The sequence below is a fragment of the Panthera tigris genome, chromosome A1, assembly GCF_018350195.1.
Source record: "Panthera tigris isolate Pti1 chromosome A1, P.tigris_Pti1_mat1.1, whole genome shotgun sequence".
Classification (NCBI taxonomy): Eukaryota; Metazoa; Chordata; class Mammalia; order Carnivora; family Felidae; genus Panthera; species Panthera tigris.
This window is the reverse complement of record NC_056660.1, coordinates 69,338,123-69,361,498: the sequence shown is the minus strand read 5'-3', so window position 1 is coordinate 69,361,498 and position 23,376 is coordinate 69,338,123. Positions and strand designations below refer to the sequence as shown.

At 49.8% G+C, this 23,376-nt stretch overlaps 1 protein-coding gene and 1 long non-coding RNA gene across 6 annotated transcripts in view; one reads left to right on the top strand and one right to left on the bottom strand.

Annotated features, from left to right (window-relative positions):
• Positions 1-391: 391 nt before the first annotated feature.
• The window catches only part of SLC15A1 (solute carrier family 15 member 1), a 55,612-nt gene continuing 32,627 nt past the window's right edge, over positions 392-23,376 (top strand). The window contains exons 1-5 of one of the 3 annotated variants that reach the window (XM_042979556.1): positions 392-473; positions 18,128-18,144; positions 18,755-18,836; positions 18,938-19,079; positions 20,457-20,576. In XM_042979556.1, the coding sequence (XP_042835490.1) occupies positions 470-473; positions 18,128-18,144; positions 18,755-18,836; positions 18,938-19,079; positions 20,457-20,576 (365 nt within the window). In that variant the 5' untranslated portion in view covers positions 392-469. Of the gene's footprint in view, positions 474-18,127; positions 18,145-18,754; positions 18,837-18,937; positions 19,080-20,456; positions 20,577-20,613; positions 20,809-23,376 lie in introns of those variants that run through there. The other 2 variants (XM_042979573.1, XM_042979563.1) reach the window with 2 other exon arrangements.
• Positions 17,795-20,525, bottom strand: LOC122236737. Of its 3 annotated transcripts, none has more exons than XR_006214979.1 (3): positions 20,222-20,525; positions 18,883-19,324; positions 17,795-17,963 (listed from the first exon to the last, which is right to left on the bottom strand). It is a non-coding gene; the product is annotated as an uncharacterized LOC122236737 (long non-coding RNA). The 3 variants fall into 3 exon arrangements; XR_006214976.1 differs by lacking the exon at positions 17,795-17,963 and adding an exon at positions 18,500-18,819 and having other exon boundaries at positions 20,222-20,524; XR_006214977.1 differs by lacking the exon at positions 17,795-17,963 and adding an exon at positions 18,500-18,804 and having other exon boundaries at positions 20,222-20,523.

The following is a 23,376-nucleotide window of genomic DNA, read 5'->3' as shown; positions in this document are numbered from 1 at the left end:
GTCTCCAAAGCGGGGGCCGCGGAGCATCACCTCAGAAGTTGCTGGAAATGCACATTCACGGGCCCCACCCAGACCTACTGAGCCAGCCAATCCGGGGTGAGGCCAGGGAGCCTGCATTTTAACGAGGCCGCCCAGGAGCTCAGGTGGCCGCTCACGTTGGGGCCCAGGTCTGGCCCAGGTCTCCCGCCGCCGCTCCTGTCCTGCCGAGGGCCCGGGGCGGGACAGCGGAGCCCGGGCGCGGCCCGGACAGGTAGCCTCCCGCGGGGGCTCAAGGGGCGCTACCCTCTGCTCCCTGCGGTTCCACCGCCTCCGAGGGTGGAGCCCGGCCGCCCCGCCTGCACACCTCCAGCGGCACAGGTGGCTGGGCAGGGCCTGGAAACAAAGTCATAAGAGCAGCACCTTGAAAAAAAAAGTCCTCTCTCCTGGACTCCCCGCTCGCTAGTCGCAGGGAGCCCTCGGAGCCGCCACCATGGGTAGGTCCCGGGGCCGGGACGGCGTCGTCGGGGCGCAGAGGGGAGCCCGGGGCGCTGTGGGGGGCGGGGGGCGGGCCAGGGTCGTCGGGGCGCAGAGGCGAGCCCGGGGCGCCTCCCGGCCGGGGTCGTCGGGACGCAGAGGGGAGCCCGGGGCGCTGGGGGGCTGCGCGGCGGGGCCGGGCCCCGCTGTCGCCGGCGGACCTGCGCGCGGGGCCGAGAGGGCTGGCGCCGCGGACGGGCGGGAAGCGGCTGCGGGGTCAGTGGAAGCGGGTCCCGCGGGCTCCGGGGAAGTGGCCGAAGCCAGATCTGGGTCTACGCGCGAGGACGGAGAGCCCCGAGGCGCCCAGGCTCAGAGGCTGCGAGAATGAATAAAGTGAGCTCGCCCTGCCCACCTGTGGGCCGGCTCGTGTTCCCAGCCGGTGGGCTGAAACGACTGGGGCGTGCCGGTGTCGGCGGGGCCCCAAAGCTCCGTCTCTCCAGTGGGCGCTTAGTGGCCGCTTTGGCATGTCCTTTGCCGCTGGCCGGCCAGGTGACCCCGGAGCTCCAGTCGGGGCTGGAGACGGCCCTTTGTGGCCCTTATCGTCCTGCCGCTGCCCTCAAGCTTCAGGAGAAGGCACTCAGGGAAAACAGCTGGTCCTCCACAGGCATGGAGTGTAGGCAGAGCATCTGGGGAACAACTCGATCCTGCCTGCTTCCCGATAGACCACTCTGGAATGAATGCAGAAGCAGAGAGCAGAGCTGAAAGAGACCAGAGGTCATCCCAGCCCTCTCCTCCCTGAAAGAAGGGGAACCAAGTCAAGTAACTCCCCCAAAGTCGTGCCATGGACCAGCCGTGAGGGCACAAGCCGACCACATGGTTAAGAGAACCAGGTCTGGCTTTGGCTCGCCTGCCGTCCTATTCCTGTCGACCGCTTCCTGCCTGGATGATTTTGCATCAGTAAATTAAACTCTTTGGGCTTCAGCGTCCTCTGCCCTTAGGAGTCCTGGGACTGTCCTCAGTGGTTGTGTGTGTGTGTGGGGGGGGGGGGGGGCGGTTCGAGCACATGCCCGGTGTGCAGCCCTCATCGGCTCGAATTACCTCGCTGCACCGCACCGTGGGGTGGGCCTGAAGCAGCACTGAGTGGTTCATTCTTGGGGCTTCTAGCTGTAAACACCTGTGCCTTTTCCAGAAAGATGCTACAGCCTCCCTCCGAGGTGGGGGCCGTCCACAGTGCGTGCCTCACAGGCAGACAAACTCCTGGGCTGCAGTTCTGGACCCCTCCTCACACATCATTTGCCTATCACTCTGCGTGACTTCTCTGGGAGGTGCTCTGAGGGTGGATTGATTCGGTTTTCAGATACCAAATACCTCGGTAGCATCTGTGTTGTGAGGACTTTCCTGGAATAGTTCCAATCCCGCTAGCTGCCAGCAGCCTGATCGTTGGTGAGCAAACACAGGTCGCTTCTGAAGTGTAGTCCCGAATGAACTGATTCCTTCCAGTTTGCAAATTGGTCCTTGAGTGGTGGCTTTGGTTTTTGGTTGTTTTTTGCGTTTTGCTTTTTGTTTTGGTTTTATTTTGTTTTGCGGCTAAGGTCAGCATAACACATGAGTAGCATTATATCCAGACACCAGTTTTGTGTTTATCCAAGCCCTAAAGTTGCAATATCTGAGTTTAGTTAGTAAGTAGAACAAATGATTTTTGAAGTTTTTTTTTTTAATGTTTATGTATTTATTTTTGAGACAGAGAGGGAGAACACAAGCAGGGGAGGAGCAGAGAGAGAGGGAGACCGAGAATCCCAAGCAGGCTCCGCGTTGGGTGCAGTGCAGAACTGAACAGTTCAGTGCAGAACTGAACAGGGTTTCTTGCAAACCGTGAGATCATGACCTGAGCTTGAATCAAGAGTCGGACGCTTAACTGACTGAGCCACCCAGGTGCCCCTGAAGGGTTTTTTAACCAAGGGGAGCAGTAACTTCTCTTGAGAACAGATCTTTGGCCTCAGATGGTGCCAAAGTTGCTTTAGAGCCCCACATGACTGGGCACTATGTGGGATGCTTGGTGAATGCAGCAGGGGGGTAAGGAAGCAAGACAGAGGGTCTTCGAGACACGTTTGCTTCGAGCTGATTCTGTCCCGTGTGTGACTGGAACTAATGTTCACACCAGCTTCTACTGGCCCGTGGAATGGGAGTAAATGTTGGGGTGGAGTAGGAAAGCAAGGGTTGTGATCGGCATCAAATGTACCAATTACTAGACTCAGTAACGCAGCAAGGGGGAATCCACAAGGATAAACTGGATAAAAAGTTGCTTTGGGCGTGACAGTGCATAGCTAAACCTGGCTGTGGTATCCAGTTAGAATCATGAGCTGCAAACCCTTTGCTCTAAAGAGGGCTTTTCCTGTAAAGGGCCAGATAATAAATATTTTCGGCTTTGGGAAGTAGCACTGTCTCTGTGGCAACACTCAACTCCGCCCTTGTAATCCAAAATACGTAAACAAATGCACAGAGCTGTGTTCCAATAAAACTTTACGGGCACAGAAATTTGAATTTTATGTAATCCTCATGTGTCACAAAATAGTGGGGTTTTTTTGTGTGTGTGTTTTTAAGGAGGTGAGCAGGGGAGAGAGAGAGAGAGAGAGAGAGAGAGAGAATCTCAAGCAGACTCCACTGCAGAATAACAAGCAGAAGACTGACACAGGGCTCGATCCCACAACCCTGGGATCATGACCTGAGCAGAAATCAAGAGTCAGACACTCAACTGACTGAGCCACCCAGGTGCCCCACAAAATAGGTTTTAAACATTGTTTTTCCATCATTTAAACATAGAAAGCATTCTTAACTTGCAAGCTACAGAAAAGCAGGTGGTGGGGCCAGATTTGGCCCATGAGCCATTGTTCTCCTACCCTTGCCTTTTTAAAAACATTTTTTTAAGTAATTTTTTAAATGTTTGTTTATCTTTGAGAGATAGAGCATGAGTGGGGGAGGGGCAGAGAGAGAGGCAGACACAGAATCCGAAGCAGGGTCCAGGCTCTGAGCTATCAGAACAGAGCCCAGTGCGGGGCTTGAACTCACCGCGAGATCATGACCTGAGCTGAAGTCGGACACTTAACCAGCTGAGCCACCCAGGCGCCCCTCACCTACCCTTGCTTTAAAGTCTGGGTGTGCTTGTCAGAGTTAGGGGTGGAGAGGAAGCCCCCCTCTCAAGAGCTGTCTTGTGGAGTTAGGTTCCAAATGGCAGGGAACCTCTCAGCTGAGGCTTTCGTGCGGCTAGGGATGGTTTTGCTGAAGATTTCAAATATTCCCTCCTTCCCCCCTCACCCCATTCCCATTCTTACCCAGAGCTGAGCAGGTCTGCGCTAAAGTTGCCGCTCTTACAAATTACTTCCCGTACTTTGGTCCTGGAGAACCATAGGTCCTGCTGTCATTTGCCATGTATCTGACTTTGGAAATGAAGCATGGAGAGGCTCCAGGTTCTATGAAGCAAGCTCCCGCCTCCCTCCGCCAGGACCTCCAGACTGTTTTGAGGAATTCGCTCACTTAATGAAGGATAGTTGATTATATTCCTGAATCCCCTACTCGGTCTCCTGCTGGCCTTGTGGGATTCTGATGAGTTTTTCTAGTCAGCTTCCTGCCTGAGCATAAAATGACGGACTGGTTTTGAAGGTGCCACAAACCCGGCCACTTAAAAGTTCTTACACATTCTTGTTTCTTTCTAGAAGTTCTTGGGTAAACCAAAGAACAGCGCTGAAGTCCCAGGGAAGCTGAAAACCCTTTTCTAGGCTGGAAGTGTCCAGCTAGAGTTGCTACCAAAGGGGGCCTTGAGCATCTTACTCTTGGGAGAATTGTCTTCCCCTCAGACAGCAGGAAGAGAGAACTTTTTTTTTTTTAACATTTATTTATTTTTGAGAGAGAGAGAGAGAGAGAGAGCATGAATGGAGAAGGGGCAGAGAGAGACAGGAACAGAGGATCCAAAGCAGGCTCTGCACTCACAGCAGCAAGCCCGATGCAGGGCTCCAACTCCCGAACTGTGAATTTACCAACAGTGAGGTCGTGACCTGAGCCAAAGTCAGACGCTCAACCAACTGAGCTACCCAGGCACCCCAGAGATTTTGGCACTGGATTCTTTCAGGCTGACATTGCTGTAGGGCAGTGGTATTAGTCTGTAGTGTACATTAGGATCATCCGAGTGAGGGCTTATCCCAACAGGTTGCTGGGCCCCACCCCTCTAGTCTCTCTGCTTTAGTGGGTCTGGGGCAGTGCTCAAGGATTAGCAGTTACCAAATTCCCAGGTGCTGCTGCTGCTGGTCCCAAGACCCTGATTAGAAAACCACTGCTCTAAATGACTCTAAATGACAGGCTTGGTTCCATGACCCTCACCCACACCCAAATATTGCTACTGTGCCCCCCAGATGAGATCGTGGCAGCAGGATCTAGTGTAATCTGGTCCCTGACTTGCCCGTGATGATCAATTTTGCAGTAAATTAGTAGCTAGAATTTGAAAATTCGCTTGCACGGGTTAAGAACAGGGTAGAAACAAGCAGGAGTGAAGAATCCATATGGTCCAGCTATGGCTCGTGGGGGGTGGGCCTAAATCACTTATTTATGCAGGTATTTATTTACCACCCGTCATGAAGAAACTCATATCCTCAGAGGCCAGGAACATTGGCTTATAAACAACATTTTTCCACACCAAGGGATACCTGAGGAAAATAAAGTATCAAGAGACAAAGCCATAGCTAACGGTGTCTTGTCAAAGTTGGAGGATTTGCCATCTTAATACTAAATTTTTGCCTCGTCCTTCATGCCTCTACAAAATGTCCTGAGTGGAATTATTCCAGGTTTGATTTATTTGGATTTTTTAAATTAATAACTGTCCTGCTGCTCTTTGAATTACTAAAGAACAGGGAGGACATGGAGGGCCCACTAGTTGGCTAGCTCACCAGTGAGAGGGACAGCTGTCCATTCCCCAGGGTCGAGCTGCTCACGACAGAAGCCATGATGGGACCGCAGGGACGGACCACCCAGCCGACCGTGCTCCCACCTCCCTGGGCACAGCTGCCCCGGACACAAAGGCATCTTGACCCTGTCCCTGGCAGGAGAGAAAGTGGGTAGGTGTCTCAGGTGAGCTATGATAAGGAAATAAAAACAAGGGTGGACTCTGAGGAACATTCCACATTCCTGCATGATGATAGTGAAAGAACAGAAGTAGTATTATCAGGAGATGAATGAGAACCACTGACTCATAATCCTAGGGTTGCAACATACAGAACCCAGGAACCTCTGTTTTGTAACTTGGTCTCTCGGTTTCAGAGGCCGGGAATGCATCACTGAGGAAGCAGGACGACAGGGTCATCTCATGGGGATGATGGGAACAGGGCTGTGTCAGCTGGCCAGGCTGTGCCTCTGCTCACCGCCGGGCATCAGTGCGGGTGCTGTTAGCATCTGTTGGCGGTGCAGAGTTACGGGGCGGTCTCGGCAGCCGGAAGGTTGTACAGCCAAAGGGAAGGGATAGCGTCTTCCACAGACTTTCCGCAGAAGGAGGAAGGCCTGGTTCCTCTGAGACTCCACATCAGCCAGGGCTTCCCCACTGGGCTCCTGAAAGGAGCCTGTCGTCAGAGAGAGGGTTTGGAGCCAGCCAGCTGTGGTGTGGGGATGTGTGAAACTGAGCACACACCCAAAGGCAAATTTGGTTCAAGAATCAGACTAGAGGCCGGAAAATTCACAGAATGTACTCACATAAGAAGACCCGTTAAAAGCTCACAGACTAAGCATTTGCAAATCGTACGATCTGCTTCAAGAGGCAAGAATTTTATTGTAAGCTCCATCGGGACGTATCAGAAGGTACAGTTGAGATGTTCTTGGAGAAACAGACCTTTTTCCCAGTGGATCAAAACATATCCCCTCACACGGTGTATTAGTTTCCTGTGGCTGTAACAAAAGTATCACAAACTGGGTCGCTTAAAACAGCAGAAATGTGTTCTCTCACAGTTCTGGAGGCTGTTAAGTCCAAACTCAAGGTGTCTGCAGGACCATGCTCCCCCTGAAGTTTCTAGAAGAGAATCTGTCCGATACCTTTCTCTTAGCTTTTGATGCTGCTGGCGATTCTTAGCATTCCTTGGCTTTATAGATGCATCACTCCAATCCCTTCCCAGCATCACATGGTCATTTCCTTCTTTGTGCCTTCACATCACCTCCTGTCTGCGCGTATCTGTCTGTCTGCACAGAGCTGTCTTCTTAGAAGAACACCAGTCCTGTGGGGTTAAGGACCCCCCCTTCTCCAACATGACCTCATCCTAACTCATTATATCTGCAAAGACCCCATTTTCTTTTCGTGTTTTATTTTTTTAAGTTTATTTATTTTGAGAGAGAGAGAGAGGGTGTGTGTGAGCAGGGGAGGGACAGAGAGAGAGGGAGACAGAGAATCCCAAGCAGGCTCCCCACTCAGCGCAGAGCCCGACACGGGGCTTGAACCCGTGAACCGTGAGCCAAAATCGAGAGGCGGGGGCTTAACCACCTGAGCCACCCAGGTGTCCCAAGACCCCATGTGCAGATAAGGTCACATTCTGCGATTCTAGGAAGGACACAAGTTTTGGGGGGTACTATTCAACCCAGTGCACATGGTAGTAGAAAATGTTCTCTCTGAAAGATGTATATCACTTATACGTGACGTTAGGTAGGAAAACTCCTTGATGTGTAAAGATGACTCCACTGCGGCCAGAATCCTCGGCTTAGGTACCACACATGATGCCTAGTATCTTTCCCCAGCAAGATGGATGGATTTTCTGGGTATACCTCTAGTCAGTTCCAAACAGCGATCTACGTGATAACAGAATTGGTATGTAGAAAACACTTCCCAAGTAGAATATTAGGTGAATCAGAAATGCTCACAGTGATGTCATAGACATTTATCTTAAAGTAATTCTAAAAATTATGCTCATACTCCATTGATACTGTACCTAGGTGCTGTACTACGGATCTGTGGGTAAAGTTTTCAAGCGCTGTTGTTGGACCTCTGAACCGTGATTCACTTTCCTTCTGCGATAGCTGTTCCTATGCATGTTCACCCTAAAATTATAAGACTGGAAAAAAGTCACCTAACACTTCCTTTTTATGTATATATGTTTTTATGTATGTATGTATGTATGTATGTATGTATGTATGTATTTACTTATTTATTTTTGAGAGAGACAGAAACAGTGCACGTGGGGGAGGGCCAGAGAGAGAGAAGGAGAGAGAGAGAGAATCCCAAGCAGGCTCCACACTGCCTGTGCAGAGCCCCACGCCCGGCATGAATCCATGAAACCATGAGCTCATGACCTGAGCTGAAACCAAGATTCTGACACTTAACTGGCTGAGCCACCCAGGCGCCCTTGTCTCCTAACACTCCTATGGAGACTCCTACCGTCTAAATATCAATTGGGGGGAATTGTGCTTTCTGTAGACTGTTTCACAGCCTAACTTCACACTTACATGTGAATACATGATCATAAGCATTTTTTCTAGTCACGATTTACCATCTAAGAGCAAAAGATCTTTGTGTCTAAAATTTAAGATTTCCAAAAAAAATTAATTAAAGATAAATAACATTTCACATCTCTAACTCAATTGGCTCCAAAAGAAACCCCCAACAGACCAGGGGATTAGTTCCTTTTGATTTGGTGACACTCGTCTGCCTTTGGCGTTGTTTTTGCCTATGACATGATAACAGTATTTCAGAGAGGGTGCTATGGACTCGTTTCTGTCGCCTGTTCTGCATGTGCAGTTTGCTCTTGGACCCCGTGCTCTCTCCCTTCTTGTCTCCTCGTAGAGCCTGCTCCGGGGGTAGGTCTGTCTTAGCCCTAGCCTATGAACAGATGCGTTTATGGACTCTCAGCAGGAGAGCAATTTAACTTTTTTAAATGTTTATTTTTGAGAGAGAGAGAGAGAGAGAGAGAGGGATCTCATGCAGGAGAGCAGGGGAGGGACACAGACAGAAAGAGAATCTCATGCAGGCTTCACACTGTCAACATGGAGCCCCACGCGGGGCTTGAACCCAAGAACTGTGAGATCATGACCTGAACCGAAGTCGGACGCTCAACCAACTGAGCCACCCAGGCACCCCAGCAGTAGAGCATGTAAAGCAAGCCTCACTCTAAGTTCAGAATGAAGACTGTTCTTCCAGAATAATAGAACATCCAGGTGTAGATGAAGGAAATACCTAGGAGAGCAAGGGCCACCTTCCTGACACCCAGGAAATTCTCTCACCTGAGATGACTGATCCTGTCTATGCCGCCAGAGGCAGAACTTAGGCCTAGCCCTGGCCCTTTCTGTTTTGCATAATAGCTTACTACATATTAACTCTGTGGCACCCTCTGGCCTGCCTGCACTTCCCATGCAATTGAGAAGTAAATAGTCTCTGGCATGTCCAAAAGCGGGCGGATCCTGGGCCTGTAGAGATCATTTCTCTCTGAAGGAAAATAGGAATGGCAGTCAGTGATTCACGTCTATGGTTACAGACATGAGATGCTAAAAGTCACAGGTTATTTATAAAACCATCAGAGGTGGCCACAGTGGGCCTCTTAATGCCCATGATTTTATATTTTTAATGTTTGTTTATTTGAGAGAAAGAGAGTGCAAATGGGAGGCGGGCAGAGAGAGAGAGGGAGACAGAGGATCTGAAGCAGGCTCTGTGCTGACAGCGGAGAGCCTGACGTGGTGCTTGAACTTACAAACCATCAGCTCATGACCTGAGCTGAAGTCAAGACCCAGACGCTCAGCCTACTGAGCCACCCAGGTGTCCCTGAATGCACGTGATTTTAGACAATCGTGTGTAGAAATCTTCGTAAAAGATAGGATATCTGTAGCCTACAGCAATAGGTTGTACACCACAAATGCTCTCTGACTGTTACGGGTTGAATTGTGTCCCACTCCCTGCCCCCCAACTCAAATTCATATATATGCTGTAGTCCTGACCCCAGGTACCTCAGAATGTGACCTTGTTTGGAGATAGGGCCTTCACAGATGTAATTAGTTCCATTGAGGTCATTTTGGAGTAAGGGAGCCCGCAATCCAGTACGACCGGTGACCTTGTATGAACGGGACGTCTGGACACGGCCACCACAGAGAGAAGACCGTGTGAAGATGGCAGCAAGGATCTAGGTAATGCTATCATGAGCCGAAGAACGTCTACGATGGCCAGTGACCCCCAGAAGCTGGGGAGAGGCCAGAACAGATTCCCTCTTATAGTCTCAAAAGGAGCCAACCAGGGGGCGCCTGGGTGGCTCAGTCAGTTGAGCGTCCCACTTCGGCTCAGGTCGTGATCTCATGGTCCGTGAGTTTGAGCCCCGCGTCGGGCTCCCTTTCTCTCTGCCCCTTCCCTGCTCATGCTCTGATCTCAAAAATAAAGAAACATTATAAAAATTAAAAAACAAAAAAGGAGCCACCGAGGTCAACACCCTGATCTCAGCCTCCCAGCTCCCAACTCAGAGATGATAAATTTCTCTTGTTTTAAGGATCAGTTTGTAGGATGTTGTTATGGCAACTGCCCCAAACTAATGCGCAGACCGCGAGCTGCCTCCCTCACTCCTGACCAGGGGATCCCCAGGCTGAGGGAGAAGGTGGCGAAGCCATGTGTCAGACACACAGTACAAGGTGAGGGCAAGGCCTGGCTGCCGGACGGTTAAAGATACGAGGCTGTGTGTTACTCACTTGGCGAAGGCAGACCAGCCACAGGTGCCATTCCCATGGTCCCTGCCCCACACAAAGGGGTGACGTGGTTGTGAGGTACCCCGTTGCTAAGGAGCTACACTGCAGCTAAGAGATTTTATGCTCTGTGTCTGTCTTCTCACCAGCTGAGCGCACGCCTTCAGCCCCTGTGGCTGTGTTCCCAGTGCTCCCAGACCGAGCCGGTCCCTGCCCCATGCCAGAGCCACTTAATAAAACCTATACTGTCCCATTAGCCCTGGTTTCCCTGTATTTCTAAAGTAGCTTTACGTGCTTAGGCTGATTGGTGTTCTGGGACCTCAAAGGACTGATAACTCATTTGCTTTGAGCAGGGGTAACTTGATCAAACTGGCATTTTGAAAGCCAGTCACACCACTGTATTCTGTTTAGGTAGCTATTTGCTGACATGTCAAAGGCAAAACAGATTCCCTCCCAGTGGGGAAGAAAGTATTTGTGGAAAGGGGCTATTTCTTTAAGAGCAGTGGAAGGATGGGCAGGGCACCGGCTGGAGATGTGCAAGCTGCCCGCTGCATGAAGGCCCCAGCAAGGGAGCCCCCGGGGGCTGGAATGCAGCCAGGCTCCGTGGCCAAGCTGTACATGCGCCCAGGGACCAAGCCGCTGTCCGCTCGTTGAGCCGTGCCTCCCCGGGCAGCATCCGGCCTGAATGATCACAATTCTCTGATGCGCACAGATGTGCCTTAGGCACCAGCAGAGGCCCCGAGGGTGGAAAATGTGGCGAAACCCCCAAGTAAGAAAAATAGTCATCAAGTTGGGCAAGAGACAGCTCCAGAAGAGCCACTCCAGAAACTGGGGCCTGGATTACAGGTGCAAAACTTGTTCTACAGCTCACCTAACATCGACGGTCCCACTTAAGAAAGTGGAGTAGCCCACTTAAGAAAACCAGGTGCTGATTTCAGCTCAGGTCAAGATCCCCCGGTGCATGAGTTCTGGCCCTGCATTGGGCTCCGTGCTGGCAGCACAGAGCCTGCTTGGGATTCTCTCTCTCTGCCCCTTCCCTGCTCTCTTCTCTCTCTCTCTCTCTCTCAAAATAAATAAACTTAAGAAAAGAAAACAAGAGGTGCTTCTCACTTCTTAAGTTGATCAGTTTTTGAAAAAAAAAAAAAAAACCAATTGTGCCCCAAGGTGCTCAGGCCCCTTCTCCTCCTCCCATGTCCCCTGCCCCCTCGCCTCAGGCCAACCCCTGTTTTGCTGGGTGCGTATTCTGTGTGGCTCTTTTTGAAGTGGCATACCCTTTATTTCCTCACCAAAAATGGGGGAAGGGGGATCATATGACATGTGAGGCTCTGTAACATTTTCAGAAGTCAGAACAACTCGCTCTGTGAGCACAGTCATAAAAAGACTAAAGAAATGTACTAGGGGCAGAGAATACCTTGGAGGCCAAGGGGAGAGATGAGACGCTAAGTGCCCTACTGGCTCGGGGAGCTCTGAAGGAGCCTGGTGTAGGAATCAGAAGTCGTGGCCTGACGGTGGGGGGGAGGGGGGAGAGTCAGATCCTGGGGGGATCTTGGAACGCTGTGCTGAGCAGCGGGTCTGACCTTGCAGGGAGCAGGGAGCCGGGAGCCAGCCAGGTTGGGGAGCCGTCCTGATTTGCTCCATGTGGGGAAGCTCAGGTCCGGTTGGGTGGATGGGAGACGGGGAAGGTGAGACAGGGCATCCGCTTGTCACCGTCATCCCGGTGAACAATGAGCGCAGCCAGAATCGCATCAGAGGAGCTGATCACCTGGCCCGGAGCCGCCACGTAGGATGCACACCCTCTCACCAGACCCCTTTCTTGCCTGCTCCTCAGCACCACTGCAGTGGCCAGGGGCTCCCAGGAGGGCTCGAGAGCCTGAAGACAGCTGGGCCTTACCCTGGGAGCTGCCGATTAGGTAGGTCTGGGATGGACCTGAGAGTGTGCATTTTTAAAAACATGTTTTTTTTGTTTTTTTTGTTTTTTTTTTATTTTTTAATATATGAAATTTACTGTCAAATTGGTTTCCATACAACACCCAGTGCTCATCCCAAAAGGTGCCCTCCTCAATACCCATCACCCACCCTGCCCTCCCTCCCACCCCCCATCAACCCTCAGTTTGTTCTCAGTTTTTAACAGTCTCTTATGCTTTGGCTCTCTCCCACTCTAACCTCTTTTTTTTTTTTTTTCCTTCCCCTCCCCCATGGGTTTCTGTTATGTTTCTCAGGATCCACATAAGAGTGAAACCATATGGTATCTGTCTTTCTCTGTATGGCTTATTTCACTTAGCATCACACTCTCCAGTTCCATCCATGTTGCTACAAAAGGCCATATTTCATTTTTTCTCATTGCCACGTAGTATTCCATTGTGTGTATAAACCACAATTTCTTTATCCATTCATCAGTTGATGGACATTTAGGCTCTTTCCATAATTTGGCTATTGTTGAGAGTGCCGCTATAAACATTGGGGTACAGGTGCCCCTATGCATCAGTACTCCTGTATCCCTTGGATAAATTCCTAGCAGTGCTATTGCTGGGTCATAGGGTAGGTCTATTTTTAATTTTCTGAGGAACCTCCACACTGCTTTCCAGAGCGGCTGCACCAATTTGCATTCCCACCAACAGTGCAAGAGGGTTCCTGTTTCTCCACATCCTCTCCAGCATCTATAGTCTCCTGCTTTCTTCATTTTGGCCACTCTGACTGGCGTGAGGTGGTATCTGAGTGTGGTTTTGATTTGTATTTCCCTGATAAGGAGCGACGTTGAACATCTTTTCATGTGCCTTTTGGCCATCCGGATGTCTTCTTTAGAGAAGTGTCTATTCATGTAAAAACATGTTTTTACACATTTATTCATTTTCGAGAGACAGACAGCTCTGAGCTGTCAGCACAGAGCCTGACGTGGGGCTCAAACTCACGGACGGCGAGATCATGACCTGAGCTGAAGTCGGACACTTAACCGACTTGAGCCACCCAGGAGCCCCTTTGATGAGTTCCCAGGTGCTGCTGCTTCTGGGACAGAGACCACACATTGAGAACCACTGCAATAGAGAATGAAACACGATCCTTAAAGCTCTGCAGCCACATGCATGCAGGACACTATAGTGCTGCCCGTTTGAAAAGCAGCTTAATTGAAAATCAGTGCTTGCCGCTGTGGCTGTGTCTAAGAAGACTGACTTCCGCCTGTCCACAACTTTTTCATTCCTATGGCCTAATTTCCCAGGCCGATGTCATAGGGACCCTCTTCTTTTGGTCAGCGTGAGCAACCCTGGATGGAACCGCCTCTTCCTTTGAGGGCCCCTCTCAGCCCTGCCAGGGGCCCCCATCGCAAATTCTTGCCTGTATTTCAATCTTAAGTCATTCCGTTCCAAACATTTATCTGCACTACTCAGCTGTCATCATGGGCTGCAGTGAGTAGCAAGTTCTGTAGCAATTCCTGTAGATCTGATCTTATCAACCAACTTGCAAAGAGGTGTTAGCATCTTTAGGTGAAGGAATGGCGGTCCAAAGGTTAAGTGCTTTGAATCTTTCAAGCCACATGATCAGGAAGGATGTCCCCAAGCAGAGGCTTAATCTCCTGCCCCCAAGGCCTGCCTTTCCACCTAAAAGAACCCAATGTTCAACTTAACTCGTCTTCCTCCTGGTTTATGAAACCATTTTCAGACCACCTGATTCCTTGTAGCAGCTCTGGAAGGCAGCATCCTCACTTTACAGACGGCTAACGGAGAGTAACCCGCAGAAGGCACCAGAGCCAAGGCAGATCCTGCCAGATCCCATTTAAAAGGCATGGAATAGGACTCCTAAGCCCCAAGTAGAAAATGTAGCTTAGGGGAAAAAATTATTTAAAAAAGAACACTTTGGGGCGCCTGGGTGGCTCAGTCGGTTAAGCATCTGACTCTTGATCTCAGCTCAGGTCATGATCTCACGATTTGTGAGTTCGAGCCCCACGTTGGGCTCTGTGCTGACAGCTCAGAGCCTGGAGCCTGCTTCAGATTCTGTGTCTCCCTCTCTCTCTCTGCCCCTCCCCTGCTTGCACTCTCTCTCTGTCTCTCTCAAAAATGAATAAACTTAGTTAAAAAAAAAAAAAAAAGAAATGCTAACTGCAGTACACAACCAGCAAATAGCTCTGAATTCAGTAACAGAGGAGGTTAGCAACCTCTGCCCCTCAGTAATAGAAGTGGCTTTTTGGAATGCACACTTTTCGGAAAATAACAAACTTCCTGGGTGATGACTGGGTACTAAATCTCAGATTTTTACCTGAGTGAGCTTAGGAATTTCATTTTCCACAATGTAGTTCTGAGTGTGATGGTTGTTAGAACAAGATCTAAGCTCTCGTTTCTGGAACCCTGTCTATGTTCCAAGTAAACAAAATCTTTACCATTGTTAGCTGGTATACAATAAGCACTAAACAGTATTTTGCAACAGAAATTATAGGTGCTACCTCAGCCAGATGAAATCTTTCCTTGCAAACCCAAGTCCTGAGAAACATGCGGCAGGAACTACTACAGTGAAGCTCCAGGCCATCCCATTGGGTCTGGGTTTTCATACCTCCCTCCTGCTTTTCAGTAAAGGCCTGGTGCAAGGACCAGCCTGAGCCCTGTGCAGCTGGCACTCAGCTCACTTTGCTGGGTCTTTGGGAGACAGTAGTAAGAGCACTTTATCTGAAGGATAAGTAGGCAGAGCATCGTTTGGTCCTGCTGTTTCTTCTAGAAGGCAGGGCACCACTGCAGTGAAACAGGGCTTCGAATACTGCAAACAGGCCTGCTTGTGTGTTCTCCAAAAGCATGTGTTCCTGAGTGGGTTTTGTATTTCACTGGAGAGTGGCTGTCCCCAGTCTGGTGATGAAAGCTGGTGTGTGGGCTACATCAGGCAGGGTCCCATCTGGACACAGAAGGCATACTTGGAATAGAAGCGATTATTCAAACACAACACACCGTTTAGAACAGGACAGAGCCAGGGGCGCCTGGGTGGCTCAGTTGGTTAAGTGTCCGACCTCGGCTCAGGTCATGATCTCACGGTCTGTGAGTTCAAGCCCTGAGTCGGGCTCTGTGCTGACAGCTCAGAGCCTGAAGTCTGCTTTGGATTCTGTGTCTCCCTCTCTGTCTGCCTCTACCCCACACATGCTCTCTCTCTCTCAAAAATAAATAAACATTAAAAAAAAAAAAAGAAAAGGTGGGTCAGGGCGCCTGGGTGGCTCAGTTGGTTGAGCCTCGGACTCTTGATTTTGGCTTAGGTCATGATCTCTGGTTCATGAGTTTGAGCCCTGCATCAGGCTCTGCACTGACAGTGTGGAGCTAGCTTGGGATTCTCTCTCCCCTCTGCCCCTTCCCCACCCTCCCTCTTTCTCTCCCTGAAAATAAATAAATAAACTTATTTAAAAAAATTTTTAAGGTTTATTCATTTTTCAGAGACAGAGAGAGAGTGTGAGTAAGAGAGGCGCAGAGAGAGAGGGAGACACAGAATCAGAAGCAGGCTCCAGGCTCTGAGCTGTCAGCACAGAGCCCGACACGGGGCTCGAACCCACAAACCGTGAGATCATGACTTAAGCCGAAGTCGGACATTTAACTAACTGAGCCACCCAGGCGCCCCTAAATAAACTTATTTTTTAAATTAAAAAAAAAAGCGGGGGGAGGCAGGGAGGCATAAATGACAGTGCAGGTACCCGGAGTAATGACTTCAGTTGTCTCCCCCATGGGAAGTGGTATAAAACTGACCAGAACCTGGGAGGAGAGTTGTGTGGGGAGGGCCTCCTTCGGAGGAGTCTCCACTGTCCCCTGAGGATGGAGCAGTCTGAGGTGACATATGGGGAAGGAGGCAGGGAGAGGAACACCCTGACCCTCTGGTCTCCTGCCCAGGCTTCCCATTGGCCAAGCCACGTGGGGGGTCGGGAACCCGGGAGAGACTGATGAAGCGCGCGCAGGGCAGCGTCTCTGGCAGAAGGAGGTTAGAACCTGGACGGGCAGGTGGAACTAATGAGGGGCAGGGCTGGGATCCAAACACTGGACTTGGTGATGGCTATGACCGAGGCTTGGGAGCACTTGTTCGATCAACAAACATTTGATTCCCACCCTGTGGGAGGCAGCAGCATCTTCCCTGAATGATGCGTCAGACCTGCGTGGGGGCCCCGACAGGTGGGCTGTCGGAGGGAGGCTGGCTCACCCTCGGTCACAGCTGGAAAGCAACAGGTGCAAGGTTCAATCACACGTCTGCCCCCCCCCCCATGCCCACGTTCTGCCCCTCAAAGCAGCCCCTTCCCACCAGCAAGTCTAACTGGGGAGAAAATCAGGCTATTTGTGGAACAATGTCCTTCCAGAACTTTACAGATGGCAGGAGTTGGGACCGGACCCCTGTGAGGCCAGCACAGGTCATTTCCCGCATTAGGACAAGGATTGAAATAGCACCCCTGATCCTAAGTGGGCAACAGTGAGACCGTCTGGCGCGTGGTTGGGGAAGTGCCAACACCCACGGCACAGCGTGACCAGAATCAGGAAGCGAGGCCCCCGCCCATGAAGGAGGGGGGTCTTGACCACCGCATGGGTCTGGGCCAAGAGCGGAGTTCCTCAGGCAGGGCTGCGGTTTTGTTTATTGTGGGCTGGGGCTCGGGGCTTGCACAGAATGAAAATCCGAGGCGGCAGGGCCAGCGTCTGTGATGGGACAGCAGGCACGGAGTGTCTCTGCGGAGCTCGGGGCCAGCGAGGTGATCAGAACTACTCATGCAGATCAGTCCGGCAACCGGACATCACAGCCTGCGAGTGGTTCTCACGGGGATGTCCCTGAACCGGCGGGGACATCAGCTTGGGACTTGTGAGAAATGTAGGCTCAGGGGGCCGCCCCAGAATCAGCAGCTGTGGGCATGGGGCTCAGCGACCTGTTCTCCCAAGGAGGTCGATTCTGAGGCACACTGAAGTTTGAAGACCATTTGTGGGGTCACAGATTCAGAATAGAGGTGTGGGGGGGGTGCTCGCGGGCCCCTGAAAACAAAGGACTCTAAGATGTGGTCAGTGGAAGCCAGGTAGGGGGAGGGATGATTCCCCATGGAGAGAGGCCCGCATGTGACAGACACAGATAAGAACGGGCCGTGCGTAGGTGCAGGGAGCGGTGCCACACGGCGTGAAGACTCGAACCCAGGTATGGGTCAGCTCTCCTCAAAATTCAGGGGAGGCCAGGGCAGGGCATGAAGGGTTCGCCTAAGATCTAGAAAGTCGAGTCAACAGCCCTTGGTTTGCACTGGCTTACTTGGATTCTCACCTTTTTTTTCTTCCTGCTCTTCTAATTCCTTCTTCTGACAATAAGGCCCCGCAATGTGGTAGGTCCTGGGAAAGATGCTGGGGATGGGGAGGTGGACACCCCTGGAGGGGAGGCAGAAATACAAACTGGTATTGCACTCTGGGAGAATCGGGAGGCAGAGGGGGCTAGTGCGGGTCGTGTCGTGGCAAGAGTTACAACAGGTGTAGGAAGGGGCAGGGGCCATTCCTGGAGTCACTGTCTCGTGCGTTACCGTCTTTGAGTGGGCGCCCAACGTGCTCAGCAAACGGGTAGCTGGGTGTCATGCGAGCCCCGCCCCGTGCATGCGGAAGGGGCTGGAAGAGAGGCGGGAACAGGTAATGGGAATGGTGGCTGAGTCCTCACTGTGTTAGACACCCTAAAGCATTTCACATTCCCACTATTTAATCCTCACCCAACCCCACTGACCTCGTGAGATAGTAAAGGACAAGCGGAAATGTTTGGTCTTCACCCTGTGGGCGATGGGCAGCCTTTGAAGTGTTTTCAGGAGGAAATGGTCTTGGCGCTATTCTCGAAGCCTCTGACTCTCAATTCTGACCACAATGAAACTGCCTGAGGGGCTAATTAAAAGAAAATCTGATGCCAGGTCCCGCTCCCAGAGAAGGCTGGAGCTGTCTGGACAGCACATCTGACCTCCCCGAAAAGTCAGAGGGTCTGAGTTGAGACTCTGCACGAAGTGTTTTCATTACTTGACTTTAATAGTGGCATTTTGTTTTTCTTTCAGGAATGTCCAGATCACAGGTGAGTGTTTTTTTCCTTCTCTACAGAGCTTTGTTTTGTCTGATATGCTCCTAAATGTTCACAGCTGTCCTTCCTTCGCTTAAAAATGCCCGTCACAGGGGCACCTGGTTGGCTCAGTCGGATAAGCGTCTGACTTCGGCTCAGGTCGTGATCCCACGGTTCGTGGGTTCAAGCCCTGCGTCGAGCTCTGTGCTGACAGCTCAGAGCCTGGAGCCTGCTTTGGATTCTGTGTGTCTCTCTCTCTGCCCCTCTCCTGCTCATGCTGTGTCTCTCTCTGTCTCTCAAAAATGAATAAACATTTAAAAAAAATTTTTTTAATTCCTATTATATACTCATGTCATTGGTGTGGGGACAATCCTGAGTTTTTTCTTTAGGACATGGTGTGTCTCGTTTTTCTCAAAATAACAATAAAACCAGATGCTTTATTTCACTGTTGTCTCTGTGTGGAGTGCAAGGGGTGAAATATTTTTTAAATTCTTGATTCCACCTCTGGACAGTCACTGACAAGTTGCTAAATGTGCATCAGCTACTTTCCATGCTGTTAGCGCTCACTCGTGAACACGGGCCAGTGGGGGGCGTGTTTCAATCCCACACCGTTTGTTTTCATCAGGGCTGCTTCGGTTACCCCCTGAGCATCTTCTTCATCGTGGTCAATGAGTTCTGTGAAAGATTTTCCTACTATGGAATGAGAGGTAACCATCCTCACCCTCCCTCCCCGGAGTGAAGAGCCTGACTTACCACAGCTCCTGACTTTGTCTCCCCTCTCGCCCCGTCCCCTGCCCTCTGCAAAAAGCGCTCCTGATTCTGTACTTCAGACGGTTCATCGGATGGGACGATAATCTGTCCACGGCCATCTACCACACGTTTGTGGCTCTGTGCTACCTGACGCCCATCCTTGGCGCGCTGATCGCGGACTCCTGGCTGGGAAAGTTCAAGTGAGTATTTGCAGCTTCCTTGTTAAGAAACAAGCCAGGAAGTAATTGCAGCTTTGTGGTTTGGGATGACGGACGGTGGGAACAAGGAATCAAGGCCCATAAAACTCTTAGGAGAGCGTGTCAGGCGCTGTTTCTGCTCAGATCGTATCCCGGGTCTAGCACCGTGCCTGGCGTTTGGCAGTGTGAATGCAGGTAGCACTGGTAGGTTCTTTCCTTCCTCCAAACAGTGGTGACATCTCTGTCTCCTGTTGAAATAGTAGCAGGGATACTGTCTATCATTAATCACGTGTGAGTCGCAGAGTTAAGGTCTAGAGAACGAAGAAGCTCCCTAATGTATGTGCCGGCTGCCGAAAGGCTCACACTGCTCTCTGGGCGGGGAGGATGTGGGGCATTCATCCAATTCTACAGGATCAGCTCCACGAGTGCCCCCAATAGAGGGTTACTGAGAAGTCCCCAGAACTTAATGAGCAAGGAAGTGAAGGTTCTTCTGGGCCAAATTCACTGATTCTCTCTCTCTCTCTCTGCTCCCCCCCCCCCAGCTCGCACACTCTCTCTCCCTTTCTCTCAAAATAAATAAACTTAAAAAATTTGTTTTTAACTTGAAATTTGTAGTACCTGCTATAAATCTAACAAAACCACAAAATGAGAGTTGGTAAATCCTAGGAGTGATTTTCTTTTTTTCAATTCAGGAGGTAAAATACTTAGATAACTTGGAAAACACAAATGAACTCACTGTACATTCAATACAATATAAAAATGACTGGGGCGCCTGGGTGGCTCAGTCGGTTAAGCATCCGACTTCGGCTCAGGTCATGATCTCGCAGTTTGTGAGTTCGAGCCCTGCGTAGGGGGCTCAGAACCTGGAGCCTGCTTCAGATTCTGTGTCTCCCTCTGTCTCTGCCCCAACCCACTCACACTCTGTCTCTGTCTCTCTTAAAATTAAACATTAAAAATTTTTTTGGTAAATAATTAATGGCCCACTCCTGGCCAAATATTGTTACCAGGCACAAGATAAGTATCTCTTCCTTTTGAAGATAGACGGACTCAGCAGTTAGGTAAAAGGAAACACTGAGTTTTTCAAGTAATTCGGAGATGAAACCGATCTTCCGCCCCTTCCCCTGGCTCCAGCCGATGTGACTTACACATGCAGGCTGGGCAACAAATTCTCCAGCAGGCTGCCTTTCTAGGAGTTAGCAGTTCTTGTTTTTGTTTTTTGTTCTGTTGTTTGAAGAGTTCCCAGTGGTACTCAAGTTTGAAAAACAAGTACACAATGGCTGGCGTCTTGCCTTTTGAAGCAGGAGTCCTTTCTGTGGGAGGGAAGGAAGTGGGCTCCTACCGTGCAGTTAACTTAGGTTCTCTTAACCCCTCTCAACACAGGACGATCGTGTCGCTATCCATCGTATACACAATCGGACAGGCGGTGATTTCAGTCAGTTCCATTAATGACCTCACAGACTTCGACCATGACGGAATCCCTGACAACCTCCCCACACATGTGTGAGTTGACACCTGCTGCCCTCCCCCACCCCCACCCCCCCGCCACTGGTGGCTTACTCCACGCTCTAATTTTTCATCTTTTTTCCTTGAATTTCACCGTAAGTGCAAGGAGGTCTTTCCTCCCTCATCAGCCTAGAGGAAGCTTTTTAGTTGACTAAGAGTTGGGTCTATGTATGTCACCATCCTAGCAGCTGTCTGGAGCCACTGCTCACTCGACGCCTGGCTGTCTCGGGTACATGTCGCATGACACACGGTCAGCGCCCGGAATACTTGTGTTAATCTTGATCTTCCTCACAGGGACAGAACTCCCGCAGACGTTGATCCCTAATCGTGCCAGGTTTCCTCAAGACTCTGTGCCTTTGGGTGTCTCCTCGTACCATACTTCCACTTATTTTTCAGTAATTCAGTTTCAGAAATATTTATTGCAGCCCTGTGTTCTGAGTTCTTGATGGAAAGTGCCGTTGACAAACGCTCCTCTGTGAGACTAATTTCCCATCACTACAGTCTGGCCTTATAAAAATGTATTTTGTTCCCGGTTCTTGTGCTTCCTTTCCTTGATCTATGAGTAACGTGTCGTATGGGTTGGGGAAATATCACGGAAACTCAAATTGGTATCTGCAGTTCCGGCGTTTCTGGTTTGCTAGCCAATCGGATTGCTGTTTAGACCCGGTCCCTTGCTGCAACACCCTCGGTGCCCACAGAGAACTGCGCTGGTGGAAGGGAGTGGTTGTATGACCGGGTCAGGAGCTCACACTTCCAATGTCTGAGTCCCAGCTACTCACAAAGGAGCTGTAAGACCTGGGCAGCTCACCTTCCCCAGGCCTCAGTTTTCTCTTCTATGGTATCAATTAAGAACATGGACTTTGGAGCCAGGCCAACTGGTTCAAATGCTGGCTATGCCCTTTACTAGTTGTGGGATCTTGAGCACATTTCTTAACCTCTGTGCCTAGGTTTCCTCACTTTAACTAGTGCCTACCTTGTGTGGCAGTTTTGTGCCTTAATCTGGGTAAGGGACCCACAGCATGGCCTGGCAAGTGGTAAGTATTCAAGAAAGCTTAGTCTCTTAGGGTATTTCATGGAGTTCATATTCAAGCATACCTACAGCTCTCACTAGAGGGCCCGGTACATCATATCCAACCGGCCATGTTTTGTTGTCATTTCAAATGTTTGGGGGTGCCTGAGTGGCTCAGTTGGTTAAGCTTCCAACTTCAGCTCAGGTCATGATCTCACTGCTGGTGAGTTCGAGTCCCGCGTCAGGCTCTGTGCGGACAGCTCAGAGCCTGGAGCCTGCTTCAGATTCTGTGTCTCCACCTCTCTCTGCCCCTCCCCTGCTCATGCTCTGTCTCTCTCTCTCTCTCTCTCAAAAATAATAAACATTAAAAAAATTAAAAATTTTTTTGAATATTTGTTTATTTTTGAGACGGAGAGAGTCAGAGCACGAGTGGGGAAGGGGCAGAGAGGGAGACACAGAATCTGAAGCAGGCTCCAGGCTCTGAGCTGTCAGCACAGAGCCCAACATGGGGCTCGAACCCATGAACCACTAGATCATGACCTGAGCCTAAGTTAGACAACCGATTGAGCCCCCCAGGTGCCTCTAAACATAAAAAAATTTTTTAAATAAATAAATAAAAATAAAAGAGTGATAGCACTAAGCACAAGTTTATTAACAGGCAAACAAAAAAAGTGCTTCAGCCAGTTAATTCAAGAAGAGGAGCATGATTTTTTTTAAGTTTTATTTATTTAACTAAACTCTACACCCAACATGGGGCTTGAACTCACAACCCCGAGATCAAGAGTCACACACTCTTCTGACTGAGCCAGCCAGGAGCCCTAAGATGAGCAGATTTTTAAAAAATTTTTTTAATGTTTATTTATTTTTGAGACAGAGAGAGACAGAGCATGAACAGGGGAGGGGCAGAGAGAGAGGGAGACACAGAATCTGAAATGGGCTCCAGGCTCTGAGCTGTCAGCACAGAGCCCGATGCGGGGCTCGAACTCACGGACTGTGAGATCATGACCTGAGCCGAAGTCGGACGCTTAACCCTCTAAGCCACCCAGGCACCCCTGAGCAGATTTTTTAAAGGAATTTTTCAATGTGCAGTATCTTCCTTGACTTTATCTATAGTTTCCTAAAATATTTGTTAGAATTTTAAAGTAATATTTGCAAACAAGAAGATTTGGAGTAAACCCTTATAAAACTTGAAATTTGGGGTGCTTGGGTAGCTCAGTCAGTTCAGTGTCCAACTCTTGATTTCAGCTCAGGTCATATCTCATGGTTTGTGAGTTCAAACCCCCCACTGGGCTCTGTGCTGACAGCATGGAGCCTGCTTGGGATTCTCTCTCTCTCTGTCTCTCTCTCTCTCTCTGCCCCTCCCCAGCTTGTGCATGTGCTCATGCTCTCTCTCTCTCTCTCAAAATAAATAAATAAACTTAAAATTTTTTTTTAAAAAACCTGAAATTTGTAGTACCTACTATAAATCTAACAAAACTACAAAATGGGAGTTGGTAAGTTCCATGAGTGATTTTTTTTTCAATTCAGGAGGTAAAATACATAGACTTGGAAAATACAAGGGAAGTAAAAGTAACTAAGCCTTAATTCCCTCCATTATTACAAATAATCTCTTCTATCATTGTAAAAGATTATAGTAGTAAATCTTTCGTTCTGCTTCTTTCCAGTCTTCTGTACTTTGTAAACAAGTTAAGATCATACCACATAACCTGATACTCTGCTTTGCATTTAAATTGTCTTTTTCCATGGCTTTTCATGACTATTATGATTCTATTATGATTGTACTAGACA